Genomic DNA, 25,347 nt, shown 5'->3' with positions numbered 1-25,347 from the left:
AACAAAATAGCTCCAAAACATATAAACCAAAAATTGAGAACTCAAGGGAAAAATAGATAATTCAACAATAATAGAGAATTCAATACCCCATCCTCAATAATGGGGAAAAAACTACACAAAATAACAATAAAGCACACAAGACTTAAATAAAACCTATAAATTCACTATATTTAACAGACATTAGGAAAAAAAAACACTCCTCTAAAACAATACACTTTTCAAGTACATATGGAATATTCTCCAGGATTGGCCATGCTAGGTCACAACATTAATCTCAATAAATTGTTAAAGATTGAAATCATCCAAAGTTTTCTTCTTTGACCACAATGTAATGAAGAAAATTAGAAATAAGAAAAGAAGAAAAATAAGAAATTTTACAAATATGTGGAAATTAACCCACTGTGAAATAATTAGTGGGTCAAAGAAGAAACCACAGGATATTATGAAATACACTGAGATAAATGAAAACAAAAACACATCAAAAATTATGGGATACAAAGAAACCAACAGATAGAGGGAAAGCTATGGTTATAAACATCTACATTAAAAACAAAGCCAGTCAAGGTAGAACACATCTATAATGCCAGAGACTTAGGAGGCTAAAACTAAAGGCTCACAAGTTCAAGATCAGTCTTGGCAAGTGAGTCCATGTCTCAAAATTAAAAGTGCCTATCACATGCAAGGTCCTGGGTTTGATTCCCAGCACCACAAAAAAAAAAAAAAGAGAGAGAGAGTGATTCAAACTGTATGCTAACAACATGAGGACCACTAACATCTAGCTACACTATACCTCTGGTTTTTAAAACAAAGCAAAATAAAAACTTTTTTGGTTTCAAGCATTATTTCTATACAGTAATTTTTAAATTAAAACAATTTAACATTAAAAGAATTTTTCTGCCATTACATAGTTGTTATATCCATATTTTTAAACACTTATATATCAGTAACTCTCAGTAGCTGGATGTGTCTCAAACATAATAAAGGGAGGCAACTCACTCTTCCTAAAACAAACTATGAGAAAAGTACAGAGCAGTCTATTAAGCTTACCTTTAAATTTATTCAAGTGAGAAAGAAAAAAAATTTAAAGGATTCAGCAAAACTAAAGACAAAAGGGGACTTAATGTCTAAAAAAGTCTCTGTAAACTGTTTTTATGCCTTCAATCAGCTTTTGTTTTTCTTTTCCCATTGTTTCATCTTTCCCAGAATCCCATTCATTATTTAATGGAATTACATCTACAGCACTACTGAAAAGAAAAAACAATTAGAACAGCAGGTTTTGCTCCAAACCTTATCCCTTTTCATTGGCTTCTCAAATTAAATATATAGTATAAGTGAAATGAGATTTTTAAAAAATGATTAAGGCTCACATGCTCTATGTCTTGACACTTAAACTTCCTGTATCTCATATGTAACAAATTATAAAAGCTACTCAATGGGTCAATCGACCATTTAATCAGCATTTTAACATGGTCTGAGTTGAAACTGTCATTCAAGTAAAACAAATTTTGCAGGGTTTTTTTTAAAAAAAAAAACTTTCGAACTACTATTAAAAGTATCAGGAATACATTTACTTTGAAATTCCTACCACAAAACTTTTAGAGGCTTTTTTTTTTTTGGATTTGTAGTTACTTTAAACTACATTTTATTAGGATATTTTCAAATGCAACTAGAATTTTATTTAGAGTAGAAGAAATTATGATTACATTCATTACTTTTATATTTTTTATAGAAAATCTAAAAGAAACAAATGGAAGAGAGTTGGCAGATACTTTAGGAACTCCATAAATTTGAAGTTATTTTAAAATAGCAATGTACATTTTATTAGTAACTCAAAGAGACACTCATAGGAGAATGTATGATGATTTCAAGATGTTAATAAATGCAAACTGAAGATATAATAAACATTGTATAAGTAATTAACCTAAATTATTCATCAATTAATCTTAAGAAAATAACCACTATAGATTTGGGCAAATAGCTACTGCTACTTATAAATAGATCATTTTGATTTATGAAATGCCCTCTTTGGAACCATTGCTTTAAAAACTACACTTAATAAATTTATGTCAATGAATGCATACTGTTTACAAATTTAAACTGTTCATCTTCCAATTAGTATTAGTGTGCTTTACTTTTATATTCTAGTTCAAAACTAAATATATGAAAATCATTTTCTCCAACTCACATTAAATGATTATTCTGACTTATATTGATCAGATAATCTCATCTGCATTGTTAAATAAGACAGATAAATTCATGTTACAGCATATTCTTATATCAGACATTTAATTTACCTCTAGAATTAAAATCATAACTAGTCTTCAAAACAAACATAAACATCAATTGGTCCTTCTAGTAAAAGAACAATTAAAAATTAGATCCCATTATATAAGCTCTTTAGTAATTTCAGTGGTCCAGTAAAATGTGTCACCTCTACAGAAAGAGTTCTATGGTCCATAGCTTTGGATAGACTATAAAGACAAAAAATAATCAGATCTCAAGAGCAAAAATTATTTTAAGATACACCAAAGAAATAAGAAAACTGCATTTAAGGGGAGAGACTGATAGAGATCTTCAACAACTAAACTACAAAAAATGATGATCTTCAACCTTGAATGTAAAATGCTTCATCAATATTTTAAATTGAATACATAGTCCAACACTTTGTTTTTATGCTGTACTCAGGATGTAGCTTTAAGATTGAGTTATGAGAGTAGAAAGAAGAGGCAGATTAGAGAGGAAGAATGCACTTCCCAGCAATTCCTAAGCTACATATGGAAAGAGCCAGACGACTGCTCCTCAGCAAAGCAGGTAACTAAGGGAACTTACTCAAATTCAATACAGTAAAAGAAACCATACAGACAAAAAAAATCAGAATCTTCAAATATAATATAAGAAATAATGTTTCAGATGTGAAAGCCTTCCTGTCAGCAGCAGGCAAAGCTGCTGAGGGGAGGGAAGCACAGGTAGAAAGAGTTTCTCTAGACTCTAAAATTATAATTCATGGGAGGGACCCAAAACCCAGATGTCCTACAGAGATCAGCATCTCCCCAGCAACAGAGGGTGTGAATTAAATCTCAAATACCTACAAACAGAGCTCCACAAGTCAGTGAAGATTAAATCCCAACTACTGGAACTTCCAATTTAGAACTCTGTACCACCCCCACTACAGAAGTACACAATTTGTCAGCACTCCCAATTCTATCCCACCCTATATGGGGAGACAGGAAGCTGAGAGCTACTATACCCAGCTTTGGCTCCTAGCCACAGTGCCTGGCAGCTGATAAGGAACAAAAAGATGGAACTCTTATCCCTTAAGCCAAGGGTTAGACAGCCCAAAACTAAATTCAAAAAATGAAAATTCATTAATGCCAATAATTCTGATAACCTCAGTGGAAACAAGCCCTTTATTTCTCATGAAGAATTTTTAATTTTTTTAATATTTCACCATTTTAAATTTTTTTGCAATTAAATGTTTCGTCTTTATTTTAATTTTGAAAGATTTATTAAAGGCTCAAGTAACGAGATCCTGCTACCAAGCAATACAACTCAGTCAAGTAACAGCGAATCTCATTTCATTTATAACTTAACTCCACCCGAGCTTTGGTGATACTTCAACACATAAAATAGGGGAGACAAAAAAATCAAAACATTAACCAGGCCCCAAGAAGGAACAACCAGGCAGGAACCTCAAGTCCTACTTCCAAACATCTACTCATGCATCAAAAAACAGACAGAAGTCCCAGAACAAAGAAGATAGGGAAGGGGACTTCATCTCAATTGATGGATGAAAACATGAGGGAACAGGCAAATAAGTCTCTCCACTCAAAAAAATTTTTTCACAATACCCCAACAATATGCAAGTAAATGAAATTCCAAAAAAGACTACAAAAAAATGATTTATAAAATGTCCAATGAACTAAAAGAAGGTCTAAGGAACAAATTATGAGAATATAGGAAATGAAAGATTATTTCAATAAAAAAATAATGATAGAGATAATGAAATAATAATAGAGATAATGAAAAAAATCAGAATTCCTAAAAATGAAAGTCAAAATGCATCAAATTTAAAATTCTCTTAAATGCATCAAACAACAGATTAGATTTCATAGAAAACAGAACATCAGACCTTGAAGATAGAACTTCAGCCCTTGAACACATGGTATATGAACTTGAATACTCAGTATGCAATAAAAGACCATGATCAGAATATACAAGAACTCTGGGACAGCATCAAGAGAACAAACCTGAGAGTCTTTGAAATACAAGAGAATGTGGAGATATAGACTAAAGGCATCAAGAATATCTTCAATGAGATAATAACAGAAAATATTTCCCGTACTGGAAATGAGACATTCACATAAAGGACACATATAGTTCCCAAATAGACAAGATCAAAACAGAATCTCTCCAAGACACATCATAATCAAAATACTTAACACAGAAATTAAGGAAAGAATATTAAAAGCTGCAGAAATAAAATGTCAGTTCACATTTAGAGGCAAGCCAACAAAGCTCACTTTCAACTACTTAACTCAGACCCTAAAATCAAAGAGGGCCTGGAATGAGATATTCTAAGCTTTAAGAAAAAAACAAATTGCCAGTCAAGATTGCTATATTCAACAAAGCTCTCTTTTTAAATCTATGAGTAAATAAAAACTTTTCATGATTAAGAATAAAAGAATTAATGACCAATAAGCCAGACTACAAAGAATATTCAAAGATAGACTGTATCCAGAGAAACCCAAAACAAACCCCAAAGCTCCCAAATAAATGAAGATCTCTAGAATAGCAACCAACAAATGAAAATCAAGTCAGAATTAAATATAGAAAAAAAATGGCAGGAACAAGCAACTATAATAACACTGAATGCAAATGGTCTCAAGTCCCTAATTTAAAGACATAGATTAGCAGAATGGTCTAAAACAAAGATCCATAAATTATCACTATTTGCGGACGACATGATTCTATACCTAGAAGAACCAAAAGGGTCCACAAAAAAACTATTAGAACTAATAAATGAATTCAGCAAAGTGGCAGGATATAAAATTAACACGCATAAATCAAAGGCATTTCTGTATATCAGCGACAAAACTTCTGAAATGGAAATGAGGAAAAACACTCCATTCACAATATCCCCCAAAAAAATAAAATACTTGGGAATCAACCTAACAAAAGAGGTGAAAGATCTATACAATGAACACTACAAAACCCTAAAGAGAGAAGTAGAAGAAGATCTTAGAAGATGGAAAAATATACCCTGTTCATGGATAGGCAGAACTAACATCATCAAAATGGCGATATTACCAAAAGTTCTCTATAGGTTTAATGCAATGCCAATCAAAATCCCAACGGCATTTCTTGTAGAAATAGATAAAGCAACCATGAAATTCATATGAAAAAATAAAAGACCCAGAATAGCAAAAGCAATTCTAAGCAGGAAGCGTGAATCAGGCGGTATAGCGATACCAGATTTCAAACTATATTACAGAGCAATAGTAACAAAAACAGCATGGTACTGGTACCAAAACAGGTGGGTGGACCAATGGTACAGAATAGAGGACACAGAGACTAATCCACAAAGTTACAACTATCTTATATTTGATAAAGGAGCTAAAAGCATGCAATGGAGGAAGGATAGCATCTTCAACAAATGGTGCTGGGAAAACTGGAAATCCATTTGCAACAAAATGAATCTGAATCCCCTCCTCTCGCCATGCACAAAAGTTAACTCAAAGTGGATCAAGGAGCTAGATATCAAATCAGAGACTCTGCGCCTGATAGAAGAAAAAGTTGGCTCCGATCTACATATTGTGGGGTCGGGTTCCAAATTCCTTAACAGGACACCCATAGCACAAGAGTTAATAACAAGAATCAATAAATGGGACTTACTTAAACTGAAAAGTTTTTTCTCAGCAAGAGAAACAATAAGAGAGGTAAATAGGGAGCCTACATCATGGGAACAAATTTTTACTCCTCACACTTCAGATAGAGCCCTAATATCCAGAGTATACAAAGAACTCAAAAAATTAAACAATAAGAAAACAAATAACCCAATCAACAAATGGGCCAAAGACCTGAACAGACACTTCTCAGAGGAGGACATACAATCAATCAACAAATACATGAAAAAATGCTCACCTTCTCTAGCAGTCAGAGAAATGCAAATCAAAAGCACCCTAAGATACCATCTCACTCCAGTAAGATTGGCAGCCATTATGAACTCAAACAACAACAAGTGCTGGCGAGGATGTGGGGAAAAGGATACTCTTGTACATTGTTGGTGGGACTGCAAACTAGTGCAGCCAATTTGGAAAGCAGTATGGAGATTCCTGGGAAAGCTGGGAATGGAACCACCATTTGACCCAGCTATTGCCCTTCTCGGACTATTTCCTGAAGACCTTAAAAGAGCTTACTACAGGGATACTGCCACATCGATGTTCATAGTGGCACAATTCACAATTGCTAGACTGTGGAACCAACCCAGATGCCCTTCAATAGATGAATGGATAAAAAAAAATATGGCATTTATATACCATGGAATATTACGCAGCACTAAAAAATGACAAAATCATGGATTTTGCAGGGAAATGGATGGCACTAGAGCAGATTATGCTTAGTGAAGCTGGCCAATCCCTAAAAAACAAATACCAAATGTCTTCTTTGATATAATGAGAATAACCAAGATCAGAGCAGGGAGGAAGAGCAGGAAGGAAAGATCAACATTAAACAGATACACTAGGTGGGAGGGAAAGGGAGAGAAAAGGGAAATTGCATGGTAATGGAGGGAGACGCTCATTGTTATACAAAATCACACATAAGAGGTTGCGAGGGGAATGGGTAAATAAACAAGGAGAGAAATGAAATACAGTAGATGGGGTAGAGAGACAAGATGGGAGGGGAGGAGAGGGAGGATAGTAGAGGATAGGAAAGGGAGCAGAATACAACAGTTACTAATAGGGCATTATGTAAAAATGTGGATATGTAACAGATGTGATTCTGCAATCTGTATTTGGGGTAAAAATGGGAGTTCATAACCAACTGGAATCTAATGTATGAAACATGATATGTCAAAAGCTTTGTAATGTTTTGACAACCAATAAAAAAATTAAAAAATAAAAAATAAAACAAAGATCCAACTATTTGAAAGAGACTCATCTCATAGGCTGACAATAAAAGTATGGAAAAAGATAATTCACACAAATATAGTACAAATGCAACCAGGAATAGCTAGTCTCATATCTCACAAAGCAGAAATCAATCAGAAATTAATAAGAAGAGACAAATAAGGCCACTACATACTAGCAAAGGGAACAATACAACAAAGATACAAATATTATAAATATATATGCCCCCAAAGGTCAGTGCACCTAATTACCAAAAAAAAAAAAAATTACTTCTTGACATGAAATCCTGGATAGACTACAATACAATAACACTGGATTATATTATTTATAACAAACATCTACAGAATATTTCACTACAAAAGAGCTCAATTTATTTTCTTCTTAGAAGCGCATAGAACCTTTTCCAAAATAGACCATATTCTAGGTCACAATGTAAGTCTTAGCAAATTTAAAAAAACATATAATATAATATCATGCATCCTATCAGACCATAATAAAATGAAAATAGAAAACAACAGCAAAAAAATAGAAAACACATAAATACATGGAGATTGAATAATATTCTTTTAAATGATCACAAAAGAAATGAAGAGAAATCAAAACATTCTTAGAAATAAATGAGAACAGAGATATAACATCAAAATTTCTGTGACAAAATAAAAGCAGTACTAAGAATTAAATTTATTGAGTGCCTACATTAAAAACTAGATTCCAAATAAACTTACACTCTACCTTAGGAAAAAAAAAACTAACTCCAAAATCAAAAGGCAAGAAATGATAAATATCAGAGTCAAAATTGGTGAAATAGCAAATAAAAAAAAATACACAGGGTCAATGCAACAAAGAGTTGGTTCTTCTAAAAGATGAGTAAAAGTAATAAACTCTTACCCAAACTAACCAAGAAAAAAAGAGAGAAAACCTAAATCAACAAAATTAGAGATGAAACAGGAGATATCATCTCCTGTATCTGGATCTGTATCCATCTGAAATGTAAAGGATCATGAGAAACTGTTCTGAAAATCTAACCTCCACTATACTGGAAAATATAGAAGACACTGACAAATTTCTAGACACATATGACCTGCCCAAATTGAACCAGGAAGATAAAGAAAACCTAAATAGACCAATAACAAGTAATGAAATTGAAACAGCAATTAAAAATCTTCAACAAAAACAAAAAAAAAAACAGGATTAGATGGATTCTCAGCAGAGTTCTAGCAGACCTTTAAAGAAAAATTAACGCCACTCTTTCTCAATTAATCTATAAAATTGAAAGGAAAGAAAAACTCCCAAATACATTCTATGAAATCAGAAAAACCCTGATATCAAAATCAGACAAATATACACTGAGAAAAGAAAACTATAGATCAATATCCCTGATGAATATAGATGCAAAAATTCTTAATATTAGAAAATTGTATTCTGAAACACATCAAAAAGATAATATATAATGATCAAGTCAGTTTCATCTTAGAAATGCAAGGTTTGTTCAACATATGCAAATCAATGACCGCAAATCATCATGTAAATAGAATTAAGGATAAGAATCATATGAGCATCTTCAATAGATGCAGAAAAGGGTTTTGATAAAATCCAGCCCCATTCATGTTAAAAATACTGAAGGAACTAGGGATAGAAGGAACTAACCTCAACATTACAAAGGCTATCAATGACAAACCCAAACCAATGGAGAAAAACTAGGGGCTGGGGATGTGGCTCAAGTGGTAGCGTGCTCGCCTGGCATGCGTGCGGCCCGGGTTCGATCCTCAGCACCACATACAAACAAAGATGTTGTGTCCACCGAGAACTGAAAAATAATATTAAAAAATTCTCCCCCCCCCCCCTCTCTCTCTCTCTCTCTCTCTCTCTTAAAAAAAATGGAGAAAAACTAAAAGCATTTACTCTAAAATCAGGAACAAAACATGATGTTCACTCTCATCACTTCTTTTCAATATACTTCTTGAAACTCCAGCCAGAACAATCAGGCAAGAGAAGGAAATTAAGGGATACAAATAGGAAAAGAAGTCAAATTATCTCTCTTTGCTAATAACATAATCCAAAAAACTCCACGAGAAGACTTCTAGAACTGATAAATGAATTCAGTAAAGTAGCATAATACAAGATCAACATTTATAAGTTAAAAGCTTTATACACACATACACACCCACACACACACACACACACACACACACACACACAATGGAGTTTTACTCAGCCATAAAAAATAATGGAATTATGGCATCTGTCAGTAAATGGATGGAAATGAAGAACATCATGCTAAGTGAAATACGCCAGACTCAGAAAATCAAGGGTCAAATGTTTTCTCTCATATGTGGAAACTAAAGAAAAATAAAAGAAACAAGGGGGTGGGGGGGGCCAGGGATCAGATATTATAAAGATATAGGGAAGATCAGTGGAGTGGAAGAAAGAGAGAGGAAGGGAGGAGGGATGGGAGAGACAGGGAAATATGGGATGAATGTAACAAAATCATGCTATGTGCATATATAAATATACTATAGTGAATTCCACCTTTAGGCACATGTATAAAGCGCCCAACAAATATATAAATAAATAAATAGATAGATAGATAGATAAATAAATAAATAAATAAATAAAAGATCTGTAGAGGAAAGAGAGTAGGAGGAAGGAGGAGAAGAGGGAAAGGAAGGGCACCAGGGACTAAAACAGAGTAAATCAACATTCATTCATGTATGATTTTGTCAAAATTAACTCAATTACTATGTACAATTAAAATACTCTAATAAAAAATTGATTAAGGGGCTGGGGATGTGGCTCAAGCGGTAGCGCGCTCGCCTGGCATGCATGCGGCCCGGGTTCGATCCTCATCACCACATACCAACAAAGATGTTGTGTCCGCCGAGAACTAAAAAATAAATATTAAAAAAAATTCTCTCTCTCTCTCTCTCTCTCTAAAAAAAATAGATTAAGTTATGAGATATTTCATAATAGGATTTTTTAGTCACTTTATATGGCCTTTAAAATATGCCCAGTAAATATTTATAAGCAGCCCAAGGAAAAGTCACCTTAAATTCTCTTCTAATACTGTTATCCTTTTTTATGCATGTTAAAACACACCTGCATTATCCATATGCACTTAACTGGAGTAGCATAATCAAAGCAATGATCTATCAGTACAAAGAAAAAATGCTGATTTTTAATACTTACCACAAGCTTTAGAAGCAGCAACACATATTTCTTCTGCAATGTACTCTCCACTTGGAAACTTCAGATAATCTCCCTCAGCTTTCCCAAGGGAATGGTAAAGATACACTTGAAGAATTGGATCTACATGCTTTAGAGAATTAGTGTTTCCAGGAATATCACCATTCTGATGTACAGGAGATGTGGATGTTGTTTCCATTTCTGTCATCATAAGGCAAGCCATTCCCATGCAGAGTCTTTCTCAGAACATTGCCCTATTAGAGAAAAAAAAAATTTACAAATCAAAGTGATATTAATAAATTATCCCTCATACACAAAGAAGTCTTCTTGACAGCAGTGACCCTCAAAGCCCTTAGCACAGTGCAAGAAATCAGATCATAATCATAATATAAATATGCAATACTAACAAAAAAACATTAAAATCAATTATAGACAGCAGAAGAAACATGACTACACAACAACTGAATTACTCTGACAATTGCTTAGTGGTGTCTACAGGAGAACACCAACATTCAAGCTGGAATCACCAATGAGTTTCATTAAAAAGATTTAAAACTGACCTTGAAAAATGGATTATATTTAGATGAATGGAAGAAGAAACATATTCTAAGAGACTAAATGTGCTAAAGAGTAAGAAGCTACAAGACATGTGCAGTAATTTATTGGGGTTAATTGCAATGTATGAGAAGTTATACCACCAGGGAAAGGATTAAAAACACAAATGCATACTTGTGGCAAGACTGTTTGTGACCTACTCAATCAATATTCTTTTTCCTTGATACAGAATCTCAGTTTATTTGGAGATACCTAAGTGCCTCCCCAAAATTGTACTTACCCACAAATGGACAGTTACATGAACATGTTTCATCAAATAAGATTTAAGTGGAAGTTATTGGATGGTTCTTTGAGGACCATCTTTGAGGCTGACCTAGCTGGCATGATCTTTTTTGCTTTTTTCTCTGCACCTTCTTTCTACCTGAATCTGACCATAACTTAGGATAGAGCAGTCACCACAACATCATGAGACAGACATGAAGGAAAGGCCAATATAAAACACCTAGCAGGCCTAAGCAGCTGAATCTGTGCCAGAAATCACATACCTACTGTCAGACATCTTGTTACTTGCAAATTAATGCAATCCTAACTTATAAGTACAAAATTAAAGAAAGGAAGGTTTAAATGGCAGGCCAAAGAATTAAAACTTGATTCCACAGACAACAAATTAGAAAAGTGATATAATTAACATTTTAAAAAATTATTGCAGCAGTTCAAACAGGAGCAAGAATCTTAACTGAAATAGCTGAATTAGAAGTACTATAAAAACAAGACTTGATGCTACTACATATGGAGGGAGCTAAGGGAGTAAAAGATGATGTTCAGAGTTCAAACTTAGGACATATGTAAAACCATAAACTGAAATAAGAAAGTGAGAAGGACACTGCCCCTTGACTTTGGAAGGTGAAAAGTATAAGGACTACTGTTTCGCATGTTTTCATTTAGAAATTTAACTGGGTAATTATACCAGAATTGAGCTGGCAGCCAAAAGATGAGATTGGTATTTAGAAGAGTCATGAATAGAAATGAAAACCTTTCCCACAGATATAATCATAGGCAGCAGGGAAGGGATGTGAAAAATATCAAACAAACTCAAAGTATTTTCTATGTGCGGAGCAATGCTCTAAGTCATATAGATACAAAGAAAATACTGAATAAGTACATTGCAACTTACTTAATTTATTCTATGTTCATATCGAGAATATTACTCTATTGGAGAAAATATTAGAGTTAATGCTTAGTTATTCAAATACCACCCCATGAAACTTGCAGTGGGCAAAATAAAAAAAAAAAAAAAACCCTGACAGTTGTTGGAACAGATATAAAACCACAAGATTTTTGAAGTCCATCTGCAACTGAATGTGCAAAATTTTAAAGAATTTTAATTTGTTCAAAAATATATAATTTAAAACCATTTCTTGTAATCTACTAACTCTTGTTAACTGTAGAAATTCAATTAAATACAGCACAAGCAGTTCTAAGACGGAAGTTAACAGCAATAAACACATCAAAAAAGATCTCAAATAACCTAACATTATAGATCAAGGAACTAGAAAAACAAAAACAAAAAACTAAGCCCAAAGTTATAAATAAAGAAATAATAAGACCAGAGCAGAAATAAATGAATAAGAACTAGAAAGACGGAAAAGATCAACAAAACTAGTTCAATTTTTTAAAAGTCGATTAAAATAAATTATTAGTATTATAGAGCAAATTTGCTAGAATTATATCACTTTGTGCTCACCACTGTTTTGGACTTCTAAATCTTCCTTCTGGGCTTACCTCTTCCTGTGGAAATATCTCTTTTGGTAGATCTTTCAGTGAGTTTCAGTGGGTTTTTAAGTTGTAGTCATTAAAAAATATTTTGCCCTCACTCTCAAAATTCTATAGTTCTTTTCCCCAACACAGTAAAATATTGCTATATTGTTTTATGGCATCTGATGATATAAATATAAAGTCCGCTATCATATTAGAATCATATTTTTCTATCTAGTCATTTTAATATTTTTTTGTTTAACAGCAATATTTATAATTTCTTTGCAATCATATTGGTGTAGATTTATTTTTATTTATATTAATCAAAATTTACTATATACTTTTAACCTTAAGCCTTGAGGATTTTGGTTTTTTCCCCCATTCCAGATAAATTCTCAGCAACCATGCATTCAAAAGTCACCTTTTTATCTTACCCTCTAATTTTTCTTAGCAGAGTTATTCATTAACCCTGGGAGCCTCTCAAGTTCTCCTGCACAACCCTTAATTGTTCATGCCCATGGTGACAAAAGTTAGGACTATGTTCACCTTGGAAGGACAAGGAGACTGACTCGTAGGAGGTGCAAGAAGCACACAAGACCACTGGGGTGCTGGTAATAATCTATTATGGTTAGAATGGTTAACACAAGTGTGTTCATCTTATGAAAACTCTTCAAGCTATACACTTATGTCACACTTCAATTAAAGGCTTACTTTAAAAATTTTTATAAGTAAATTCATGTTTCAGTCTCTTTTTTATATAGTTTTGTAATACTGGGGATCAAACCCAAAGCCTTGTGCATGTAACACAAGCACTCCATCACTGAGCTATATCCCCATCCCTTTTTATTTTATTTTGAGACAGGGCCTCACAAAGTTTCCCAGGCTGGCTTTGAACCTGTGATCCAGAAATGCCAGAAAACATCGTGATCCTCCTGCCTCAGTCTCCCAAGTAGCTGGGACAACAGTAGTGCACTACAATATTCAGCTTGTGTTTCAATTTTCAATTTTGTTGACTATCTTTCTTTGCATTAGAATTCTTTATGTATTTTGAAATTTGGTTTGCAAGCTCATTGCACTGTTTCCTTACCCCTGAAACACATGTGTAGTCTGTGATCACCCCTTCTTGTTTGTGGTCAACCTAGCTATCCATATATAACATGAAGTCTCACAACAAGTTAAAATTTCTGACAGGAAGAGACACCATATACAATGTAAATTCAATCACAAAGCAGGGATGCTTGGCTCCATTTTGGTGTTTTAAACTCTGCATCATCTAGAATTCCTAAGCCTGCAACTCATCCAAAACTATAGCACCAGGCAGCATATGGCAGAAGGATCCCTGTTCAATAGCCCATATAGAAGAAAGCAATGGCTGTCAGTAAAACTTATCATTCTGGACCCCAGCACCTGCTTCTACAGAAGGAAACCACAGGCTTTAACCTACTCTGTTTTGTATTTATATTCTATAGGTATGTTCAGCTTGATGTGTTTTTATCTAGAATATGTGTTTTTGTTGTTGTTGTTATCACTTTTTACATTTTAGAATGACTCAAAACGAGTTTAGAACAGAAAGAATGTTAAATGAATATCACACCACATCAAACATAACCTAGAATTCTACAGGCATTCAATAAATGTTTGCCTAATGTTAAAAAAAATCAGGATTTTAGAAAACATATGTATACACTATAGAATACAGTTCTCAATTTTTAAAATAAATGACTATAGCTTTATACAGCATAGATAAATCTTAGAAACACAATGCAGTGGAAACAGTAGATTGTAGACTTGTAAGCTATAAAATAACCATTTTTGTAAAGCTCAAAACAAGCAAAAATGAAAAGTGCATGGTCAAGATATACATTAAAACAAGTCAAGGGGCTGGGGTTGCAGCTCAGAGGTAGAGTGCTTGCCTATCATGCCGTAGGCACTGGGTTCGATCTCCAGCACCACATAAAAATAAAATAAAGATACTGTGTCCACCTGTAACTAAAAATAAATATCTTTTAAGAAGTCAAAAAATAAAAAAGCAAAAAACAATGTCAAACCAATTCAATAAATGAATGTCTCATTCATTACTGTACTCCAGTGCCTAGAACAGTGCCTTACACATGGAAGTTATTGAATAAATAAAGATTAGGGGCTGGGGATGTGGCTCCAGCGGTAGCGCACTCGCCTGGCATGCGTGTGGCCCGGGTTCAATCCTCAGCACCACGTGCAAAGATGTTGTGTCCGCCGAAAAAAACTAAAAAATAAATATTAAAATTCTCTTTCTCTCTCTCTCTCTTAAAAAAAAAAAAGTTAAAAAAAATAAAGATTAAGTAAGAGTTGTAATTAATTTTAATACAAAATAATTGGAGATAAGCAGAGGAATAACTAGAGAGAATCACATATGTAAGTGCAAATAAATGATAATATTCTAATTCCTAGAATAAACGTGGTTTAATGGATATTTAACATATTATTCTTTAGAACTCACATGTAAGTTATATTTATTCTATTTTTACATGATTTTCCCCTTTATGTACAATGAAATGTACAAATCTCAAGTGTATTCAATGAGTCTAGACAATGCACATACCTGTGTAGCCCAAAGCCTACAGAAATTATCATTATCCCAGAAAGTTCTTTTATGCTCCTTCTCCACCAATCCCTGCTCCAAGCAGGCACTACTTTTCTGATTTTTTTTCCACTATAGGCTAGATTATTCTTTTGCTCACTGATTGTTTTATATCACTAGAATAAAAATTTGCAAAAAGTGCTAATAAACTAGATGTCTCATTCACTACTGCATTCTTATTGCCTAGAATAGGGCTGGACACAAGGAAGTTGTGAAATTAATGAAGAGTAAATAAGCATTATAATGAATTTTAATCAACCTATACATATACAATGGAAATACAGAACCTCAAATGTGAAACTTTTAGAAGTTAATATTATCAAAATTTACTCATATACTTTATAACTCTAAGAGACACTGACTTCTCAGATCAATAATACCCATGAGCAAATAATGAAACAGACTAAAACACTACTAAGCTGTGAACTAAAAGATCTAAAAATAGGGGCTGGGGTTGTGGCTCAGCAGTAGAGCTCTCACCTCGCATGTGCGAGACCCTGGGTTCGATCCTCAGCACCATATACAAAAAAAAAACAAATAAATAAATAAACAAGTGAAAAAAATCATTAAAAAAAACCCTTATGTTAAAAAAAATCTAAAAATAATTTTAATCCACTATTATTACAAAGTAATGACAAGTGAATTACACCTTCCTGGCTTCAATAATAAAATTAATAAATTAAATTACTAATATTTTTCTCTATTCTTAAAAATCTATGATTTCCAGTCAGTTAACACATAGCTTAAGTACCAAATAAATAATTTAAGTGCTGTAAAACTGACAAGGAGAAAATGATGTGATTACTAAAAAGAAAGAAAAGTTTTAGAAGTTTCACAGAACAATTACAACATGGGCTAGAGCTTAAAAGAAAAAAAAGAATTTAAAGAATGAGAAACAGAACATTATTTTCAGGGAGAAAGGAATTAAAAATGTGAAAAGAAGAATGTGCAAAGCATATTTCTGAAAGATACAGGTCCCAAAAAAAGAAGAACTAAGGAAAAATTAAATTTATAATGAGTCGGGAAAGGTGGTGCATGCCTGTAATCCCTACTATTAGAGAGGTAGAAGCAGGATGATCACGAGTTTGAGGCCAACCTGAGAAACTTAGAGATCCTGTCTCAAAATAAAAAAAGGCTGAATATGTACTACAGTGGTAGAACACCCCTGGTTTCAACTCAAGTACTGCTAAATAAATAAAATATCATGAGTCTAATCTTCATGTTTCAAATTAGCAAAGACCAAGTCATCTGAAAACATTCTGTTAATAAAGGTGTAGAAAATCATGTCTATATTAATTTGGCAACATGTGTTAAAATTGAGAGCACTTTCCAATTATAGAGAATTCCCAAGACTAAATACCAGATCCACACTCAGTTCTGAGTACTAGAGTGTCAGTCTTCATTTCTTTACCAAGTTCTAGTCATATGTCCCAATGTCTGGCTATAGATTTTCACTTGACTATCAAGTGTCACCTCAAACTCAACATATAAAAAATAGACTCTACTATAGATAGAACTTCAAATCACTACTATGAATACAATTTTGTCAGTACTATCATAATCAAATTCTAGTTCTTTCTTTGTCATTAACTAATTGAGTAACATCAAACACATTTTTATATTTCTCTGGGTCTCAACATTTCTTATGCACAAAATGTATGAACTGGCTCAAATGTTCCAAGATGTCTGATAGTTCCAAAACCCTCTGATTTCCTGCCACTGAGGATCAAAACTTCAAAGTCATTTTAAACTACTCCTCTCCCCATATCCTCTTTTTTTATCCAGTCCAAGACAGAGTCTTGTGACATCTCTCCACTCTGACTTATTTCCACTAAGTCCAATTCTGCATTATTTCAGGCAGAGAATATTTTCCTACCTCTATTCCTTCATTTTCAATTTCATACTACACTAGTACTGGCACCACTTTAATTTTCCTAAAATATTTATTTTAGAAAGCTCTTTCCCAATCTAAAACTTTTAAAACTTCTTCTTTACCTATGGAGAAAAATACATTCTTCTCATCCTAATCCTTAAAGTCTCCATAAACCAACTCCAATCTACATTTAACCTGATTTCTTACTACTTTCTCACACAAACGTTCATTTCTGTCAAATTTTCTGTTCTTTATAAATGTCATATATATTCATCTTTGACTACTTCCTACACAAGTTCCTTTCTCTTACACAAAATCATATCCTGACTAGTTTGAGTCTTTCTCCTCTCTAAACCTTCTCTGCTCACTTCAACCCTAAGTGGTCTCAAATATTTACAACTTTTATTATTTATCTTATATCCCCAATTATACCATAAGTCTCCAGAAAAAAGAACCTATTTTATATTTTCTGTATCTCCTTCAGATGTAGCAAAATACTATTTATAGTGCAGCTATTAGTAAATATTTGGTGATTAAAGCCCTTTTTAATTTACAACGAATATGTATTTATTGAATATTGCCCATATGTTCTGCACTGTGTATCTTTTATTTTTTTTTTAAATAATAAACTCTTTTTTTATTTTTTGAGAGAGAGAGAGAGATATTTATTTTCTAGTTCTTGGTGGACACAACATCTTTGTTGGTATATGGTGCTGGGGATCGAACCCAGGCCGCACGCATGCCAGGCGAGTGCGCTACCACTTGAGCCACATCCCCAGCCCACTGTGTGTTTTTTAAACCTAAGGTACTATGCCTCAAAAAATCCACAATAAAACTGAAAACATATAAGACAAGGAAAATAACTATCAAACAACCAAAACATAGCATATAATTAAACTATGTGAAGATGTGCTTAGACTATGAAGTTATGTGAATACAGAGACCCAAAAAAAAAAACACATTTACTGAGAAACCATTGCACAAATTAGATAGAATTTCATTATTATAACAGTAGCATTAATTAATAATAACAATAATTAACACTTAAGGAGATCTTAAGGTGCTAGGCTTAAGAGCTTTTAATGTATTAATTCATTTAATTCTTACTATAATCCTGTTGAAAAAGTACCATAATTCTTCTCATTTTCCAGATTAGGGGACTGACACACTGATCAGTTGTTCCATAACAAGTAGCTGTGAAATAGGGTGTAGAATTAAGATGGAAAACATAAGCAAAAGTTAAAGAATAGACCAAACATAGCTTGTTATCAGAAAATGGAGACATTAACTTGCCAATCTACAGCAGAGAATATGTGCTGAGAATCCTTAGACAAAAGACTGAACAGAGAAGAGACTAATAGAATGTCATAAAAGCCAGGAAAACAAAATTAAATTTAATGGGCGAAAACAAAAAGCCACTTAAAACATGGGAATAAGAGAATGCCACAATAAGGAGTATTATAATGATAACTTTACTTAGGACAAGCTGGAGGAAGAGACAAGATTTTGAGAAGCTTATACAATGTTCAATGTTTTAAGCATTGAAACAAGTCTTGGGATTCAAGTGGGGAAGGTGAGAAAGTAGAATTGTGATATACAAAAAAATTAATAGCTATATTGAATGGATTAATATAAAAGGTAAATGGAAGAGGCAATTTAGAGATAATGCCTAATTTAAAGCCTACATGACCAGGAAAAGGAAATTTTTAGCTTTGTGTTAATCAGTTTTCAGAATACTTGACATAATTAACTTAAAACCAGTAAAGGTTTATTTGGGTTTATGGTTTCATTCCTTGGATGCTTGGGCCCATTGCTTTGGGCCTACCGTGACAGAACTTGTGATGCTAAGCATGTGGAAGAGAAGCCCTGTTCAACTTATGACAGCAAGGAAGTAAAGAGAAAGAAGGGGCCTGGGTTCTAAACCACCCCCTAAAGAGAGGTATCCCCAATAACTTAACTTCCTTCCACTAAGCACTACCTCCCAAAGGTTCCACAACCTCCCAGTAGTGCTACAAGCTGGTGACCAAACTTTTAACTCAAAGGCCTTTGGAGGATATTCAAGATCCAAAGTAAGACAGGTGTATAAGATGATGATTTTTATTTGGATCATATTCAGCTTAAGTAAATGATCAGAAATAGTGTCAGACCAGTCCTGAAAAAACTAGTAAGTGACTGTAGTGACAAGTAAGCAACAGAATTAGTTTTAAAGTGAAAGAACTGAGCAGAAATTATAATGATATAAAAGGAGAGGAAATATATTAAGCCATGATCAACTGGCCCTGGCTTTTTGTATCAATAATTGTATCAGAAAAGCCAACTAAATACTAACACAGAGGTTGCAAAATTGTCTCCAATCAAGGAGCTCTTAGAATCTCAGTAATTTTTTCATGACATCCTTGCACTATAAGAAATACTTCAGCATGTCCAAACAACCTAATAAGTATTATTATCCTTACAATTTAATGTTTGTTAGGCACTGTACAACTTCTCAAACCTCAGAATCCAATTAAACACTACCAATAATTTCCTGTTCCACACCAACTTTCAAATAATTAGTAGTTGATTTTCAGCAGAGCATCCTTTGAAAACATAGCTTTACAAAGATAGAATGTTATAGAAAGGGATATAGGTATCTGACATTGAAACTGTGAAGTAGCTCAAATTAATAGTTCAAGCCTGAGTTCACTGATGCTCCAGGCACCTTAGCACACAGTTTGGGAAACTGGAGACTAAAGGAAAAGGCTCCAAAAAAGGAAAAATAACATAATGGGGGAAGAACAACAAAAAAAAAATTCTTAGTATAGTGAACCACAGGAGGGCAGCACACAAGCTACAAGGGGCAGGACAATCGGGCTCAAAAAGAGAGATAATAGTAAAAGGCTACAAGACCTCTTAGCCAGTTCAAGATCTAAAAGTCTCTTTGCTCCTCAAACTAAAGAGCAAGACACACTGGTCACTGGCAGATCACTGTATGTGAAGTCATCTTATCTTTCTTTGATTCCCCTTTGCCTGCCCAATTGCAACAGCAGTCAAGACTTTTTTTTTTTTTCCCCTGCCTTCCCCAGTCAGGGTTTCATTATATTGCCCAGGCTGGTCTCAAACTTCTGGACTCAAGTGATCCTCCCACCTCAACCCTGAGAGAAGCACCAGGCACCAGCCTGGCTTAACCAAGACTTCTTTGGCAGTCAGGCAATTTACTACTTTACATGCATCTTATTTAAGCCTATAACAATCTTATAAGAAAAATGTGGTTCAAAGGCATTTTAAATAATACAAGTGTTTAGAAGCAAGAATATCATGATTCAAACATAGATCTGACTCTAAAGCCAATTTCTTTCCTATTTGCCTAAAAATCTTTCTTTCAGGAATACCAGGTCAGGAAGAGAAAGATATTACATTTGTCTCCCATACCTGAGACACCTGTCTCAAATCACTAAGGAAAAGATACTAGAAGAAACTATTTCCTAACCAGTCCCTTCAAATATGCTATAAACTCCAAACAGAATACTCACTTGGAGCAAAAATAAGCATTATGTGCTCATCTAGCCAACAAGTACTGCAGCTTTCCTGTACAAGTAAACACATGCACTATTATGGCAAGTGCTGGACACATTTAATTTACATACGTTACACTACAAAAGATAACTACACATACAAGCAAGTGAATCTCACACTTGATGAAGTAAAAGATGAAGCAGATGGGAGGAAAGAGGCAAAAAAACTGATTATTCATTTTCAAATCTGCTGGGTGTTATTATCAGAATATATGCAGTAGCCCAACAACTCACTTGTATAAACCTATTATGAAACCAAAAGCAATCAACATCTCCCTATTTCCACTTCTGTTTTCTTTCTCCACATTTCTCCTCCTTTCTATGACATACTCAGCTGTTCCTATCCTTTCATTGAGAGAAAGGAGTTTCCCTTGACAGATTAATAACCACCGGAAAGTAAACTGGGTAAATTCAACCGACACAGCAAGATCAGACAGATAAAACTACCCAAGAAGAATTCAATGTGGTAGCAGAAAGAGCAGCAAGAACAGCTCAATAGGTATTCCTTAATACCTGGAAATATCCCTCTGAAAGTTTAAGAATTTCTGGCCGTTTGAAGATAAAGAGAAAGGGATGCTTTGCTTTTTTCTGCAAAGCCATGTTACTTTTAAAACCAACAAGAAATGTTTCTTGAAATATCTAAGAGCAACAATAAACATCTCAAAATTACTGTCCCAAGCCAACATTAAAAGTTCAGCTCTGCCATTTTCAGAGTAAGCAAGAGGAGCCCTGCCTGTCTACACAGGCATCCAACCTTCCTACGCACACACAGCTCGCCTTTACACCCTCACCTTACTGCGGCAATAGAGGACAGCAGCCAGGATATCATAACCACTGTCGCGGGAGGGGGAGGAAGGGCCTCTTTTTCTGCAGAAGAGAAACAGTTCACATCTTGTTCCCGTTGCCTGCTTCTGAAACCTAAAAATAGAAGCAGCTGTTACTACCGCAGAAATCCAGGGGAAATAGATGCTCTTTTCTAGGATGTTTAGATGTCTCAAAAATGTTAAAGAGGGACAAGTAAGGAGGGAGAGACTATGAGGGACACATGGATGCAAATATCAACAGCAAGGCATTCCGTCCTCGGTTTTGTCTTAAAGAGGAAGATTTTCTGGCAAAGTTCACTGCCACTGGCCGGAGTGGGGTGGGGGGAGTCGGGGATCGCGAGGTGGTAAGGGGTTGGAGAGACAACTGCTGCCCTCATCTAGACGCCAGGCAGCGACAACACCCACCGGCTGCGCGGATCGGGCGACAAGGGACTGTCCTCAAGCCCTAAAGAGTTGCTCCTTCACGGTGCCTCCGGTGGGCCAAGGTCTGCGAAGCCCGGGACCCAACACGGGTCCGAGCGTCCGCCAGGCTGGGCCCTCGCGGGCCCTCCCGTGCGGGCTCGGCTCCCACTCACATCCCTCGTCGGCGAGGACTCGGCCTGTCCCCGCGCCGCGGCAGCCCTCCGCCCCGACGGGTGCCGCAAGACCGGGTTCAGGGGCCCACGGGCCTGAGGTGGCTGACCCGGCGGCGCGAACTCCGGAGAGCGCCGGGCGCCCGCCTAGCCTGTCAGCGCCGCGGGAGGCCGTTAGCGGCGGCCGCTGCTGCCCGCTTCGGCTCCTCTTCCTCTCTCCTTCCTGCAGCCCACACCACTCCCACTTTGGGCAGCCGGGAAGCCCGTCACAGACGTTGTCTCCACCCTTTCCCGAGCCACACCGTCTTCTCAGCGCCGTAGGCGACACTGCTTAGGACGCCCTGTTTGCGTCGGACTCAGCCTCCGCGTTGGCCTCGAGTCGAACCGCCAGTTGGCGGCGGACTAAGGCAGGCTCCGGGCAGGGCCGAGGAGGCAGCGGGACTCTCTCCTGACTGCGCGTGCGCCGCTCGGCGGGCTGCGCTTTTCCTGGCGCTCGCCGGGGTTTGGAAAGGGTGGGCCACGCAGGACCCAGGCCTCTCGGGAAGCTGGTGTGCGCACGTGGAGATTCCCGGGGCAACCCCCGGCGTGAGCGCGCGAGGAAGTTAAGGTAGCGGCGGCTCGCTGAGCGCCGGGGCCTGGCAGGGGCTCGGGGTCAGCACTGGTCCCGGCACTCCCCAGATGGGCGTGTATGTGGCCGCCGCCCGCCGTGAAGGCGGCTGGGAATGAGTCAGCCGGGCTGGGAAGGCCCCACGGCACGCAGGCTGGCACCAAAGGAGGAAGGGCTGCCTCCGCACGGAGAGTTTCCCCTCCAGTGCACGTTGGCCCCTTCTGCTTTCGCTTCCACGTTCCGGGTACTGCAGACCCGTCCTTACCCAGGCTCTGGGCCGCAAGGGTCGGAACAACTGGATCACAGGCGCTGTTTGGTGGCAGTACAATCCCGAATGAACCCCAGACTCCAGTGAGCCACCTCTGCTGAAAAAGGGAGAGGGTAGAATTAGGCTCACAGCGAATGAAGAGAAAACTTCTGTTAAGAGCCTTATTCATTCATTGAAACATTTACCTGTTGCCTACTGGGTCCTACCTAGATGTAGGCAACCCGCATCTCCTTGTCGGGTTGGAGCCTGTCTTTTCACACAAGTGACAAAGTATGTTTTGAATGTGTAATGTACTGGGTGTGTAATTGCCCCTAAGAAAAATAATACTAAAGGAGTAAAAAGTGATGGGGGTGTTATTTTATGGAGGCCAAAAAAGACTTGTTAGAGTTAACAACATTTCAGCAAAGTTCTGTAGAATGAGAATGTGGCAATCCACGAAGAGTTTAAGGTAGAGGGACTAGCAAAAACAAAGACCCTTAGAAGGGAATGTGTTTGGCAAGTTGAAAGACCAGGAAATAAGTCATTGTGACTGGATGACAGTGAAGGAGGGGACAGTGGTAAGAGGTGAGGCAAAAGGCTTTGTTGAGTACCAGAGTGTATTTTGTCCACCTGAATGAAGTGATGCACTTATGGCTTCTGTTTCCCCTTACATAAACGATGTTGCCATTCAGATCTATCTTGTATGTGTTTCTTTAAATAAACTTCATCAGTGCAACCCCTGAATTTCTTCCTACATAGGACCCATTGCAGAAGATCTCTGAGCAAATGATAGCAGGATATGAAATGACTTGAATTCACACTGACTCCTTTAAATAATGAACTAGAGCCATTGTTTTCTCATAAGATGTGAGGTGGGAAAATTTACAGGGATATTGCATACCTGTGGTTACTGTCTTATAAGGAAAATATGCTGGAGCTCCTTTTTTTTTGTTGTTAGAAACTGGAGTGTTTACTCAATAGCAAAACTAAAATCTGCCTAAAATATTAAGGCTGAAATTACAAACAACAACCACCATGAGATTTCCCTTTTCTATAAACAAAAACTCTTGCTGAGGTAAAGGCTGGAACACAAACCCACACAAAGAAGTGCTGAAGATGGCCCTAAAGTCATTGTTAAAATTAGAAACAACAGAACTATAGGAAAAGATTATCTTTCCTGAAGAAAAAAATAAGTTTTAGAACTCTGAAACTATGTGCATGTATCATTGTAATAAATGATGTTCCTATATTTTGCAATGATGTGTTATTCAATTTGGCAATGTCTGTTACTGTCTCCCACCCTGTTTTCCAGGAAAAGAGGTTTGGAACTAGTGAATATTCAGGAATTTTTTTTTTGGGGGGGGAGACTTTTTTTTTGTACTGGGGATAGAATCCAGAGGCACTTTACCACTGAGACACATCCTCAGTCCATTTCTTTTCTTTCTTTTTTGAGACAGGATCTCACCAAGTTGCTTAGGGCCTTGCTAAATTGCTTCAGCTCGCTTTGAACTTACAATCCTCCTGCCTTAGCTTGGGATTACAAGCATGTGCCACCATGCCCAGCAGGAATTTCTTTTTTATATTAGAAATTTGGGTATGGAAGATAAGGTGGACAAGCAAAATATATTTTCCATAAACTTACAAAACGAGAAATTGAGAAATTCTCTACCTACCCACACTGATAGATGAAGTAACTTGCTTAGTGTTATTCAGAGAGAAAAAGTCTCTCTCCTCCCTACTATAAGATTTTAAGCCAATGCTATGCTGGAATGTTGATCTCTTTTTACTCTGTGTATTAGGGGATTTTGGAGCTCTTTAGATAGTTCCTAGTAATATATCTCGAAATTTGCAAACATTTAGAAATTTACCCTTGTTCTTTAATAATGAAAAAGGAGAATTCTAAAGAATATGATCAAGTCTTTGAAGTCATTCACTCAATATGGAGATAAGAAATGTTAACTAGATGGTTAACACCTTTAGATTCAAAACTAATTATATAGCCACATTTACAGTTTAAAACAAGCAGCTAGTTGTCAATTATGGCACCCTGTATGGATTCACGTGGCAAGATTCTGTCTTTCCACTATGGGAGAGCATGGCAGCAGAGGATCTTATATGCTGCATCCAAGCCCATACCTGCAACAAAACTTGACTTAGTCAAGTGGGAGATGGGGTCTTGGCTTCTATATTTTCTTTTAAGTTCTTGGGTAGTTTTGATATAAAACCATGGTTGAAAATCCATGACCAATTGTTTAAGAAATTACACTTGACAGTCCAAACAACACAGGTTTTAATCAAAGCTTCTCTTTCCTCATCAGTCAGGATAATAACATTTCTCTTGCTTGAAGAGACTTGTTTTAGTTTCTTTTCCACATTTTTCTATTGTTGCATTACAGTTGTAATTATTGATGGGGTTTGTTATTGCATACT

At 36.0% G+C, this 25,347-nt stretch overlaps 1 protein-coding gene across 4 annotated transcripts in view; it reads right to left on the bottom strand.

Moving 5' to 3' along the window:
• Positions 1–22,757, bottom strand: part of Jak2 (Janus kinase 2) — a 131,489-nt gene extending 108,732 nt beyond the window's left edge. The window contains exons 1-3 of one of the 4 annotated variants that reach the window (XM_005324056.5): positions 21,897–22,757; positions 21,459–21,585; positions 10,314–10,564 (exon numbers count right to left, since the gene is read on the bottom strand). In XM_005324056.5, the coding sequence (XP_005324113.1) occupies positions 10,314–10,539 (226 nt within the window). In that variant the 5' untranslated portion in view covers positions 10,540–10,564; positions 21,459–21,585; positions 21,897–22,757. The remainder of the gene's footprint in view (positions 1–10,313; positions 10,565–21,458; positions 21,586–21,896) is intronic. The other 3 variants (XM_078047608.1, XM_040285729.2, XM_021725599.3) reach the window with 3 other exon arrangements.
• Between the last annotated feature and the right edge of the window lie 2,590 nt (positions 22,758–25,347).

Source organism: Ictidomys tridecemlineatus, chromosome 4 (assembly GCF_052094955.1).
Source record: "Ictidomys tridecemlineatus isolate mIctTri1 chromosome 4, mIctTri1.hap1, whole genome shotgun sequence".
NCBI lineage: Eukaryota > Metazoa > Chordata > Mammalia > Rodentia > Sciuridae > Ictidomys > Ictidomys tridecemlineatus.
Note: the sequence above shows the minus strand (reverse complement) of the source record. Positions and strands in the feature narration are given on the sequence as shown.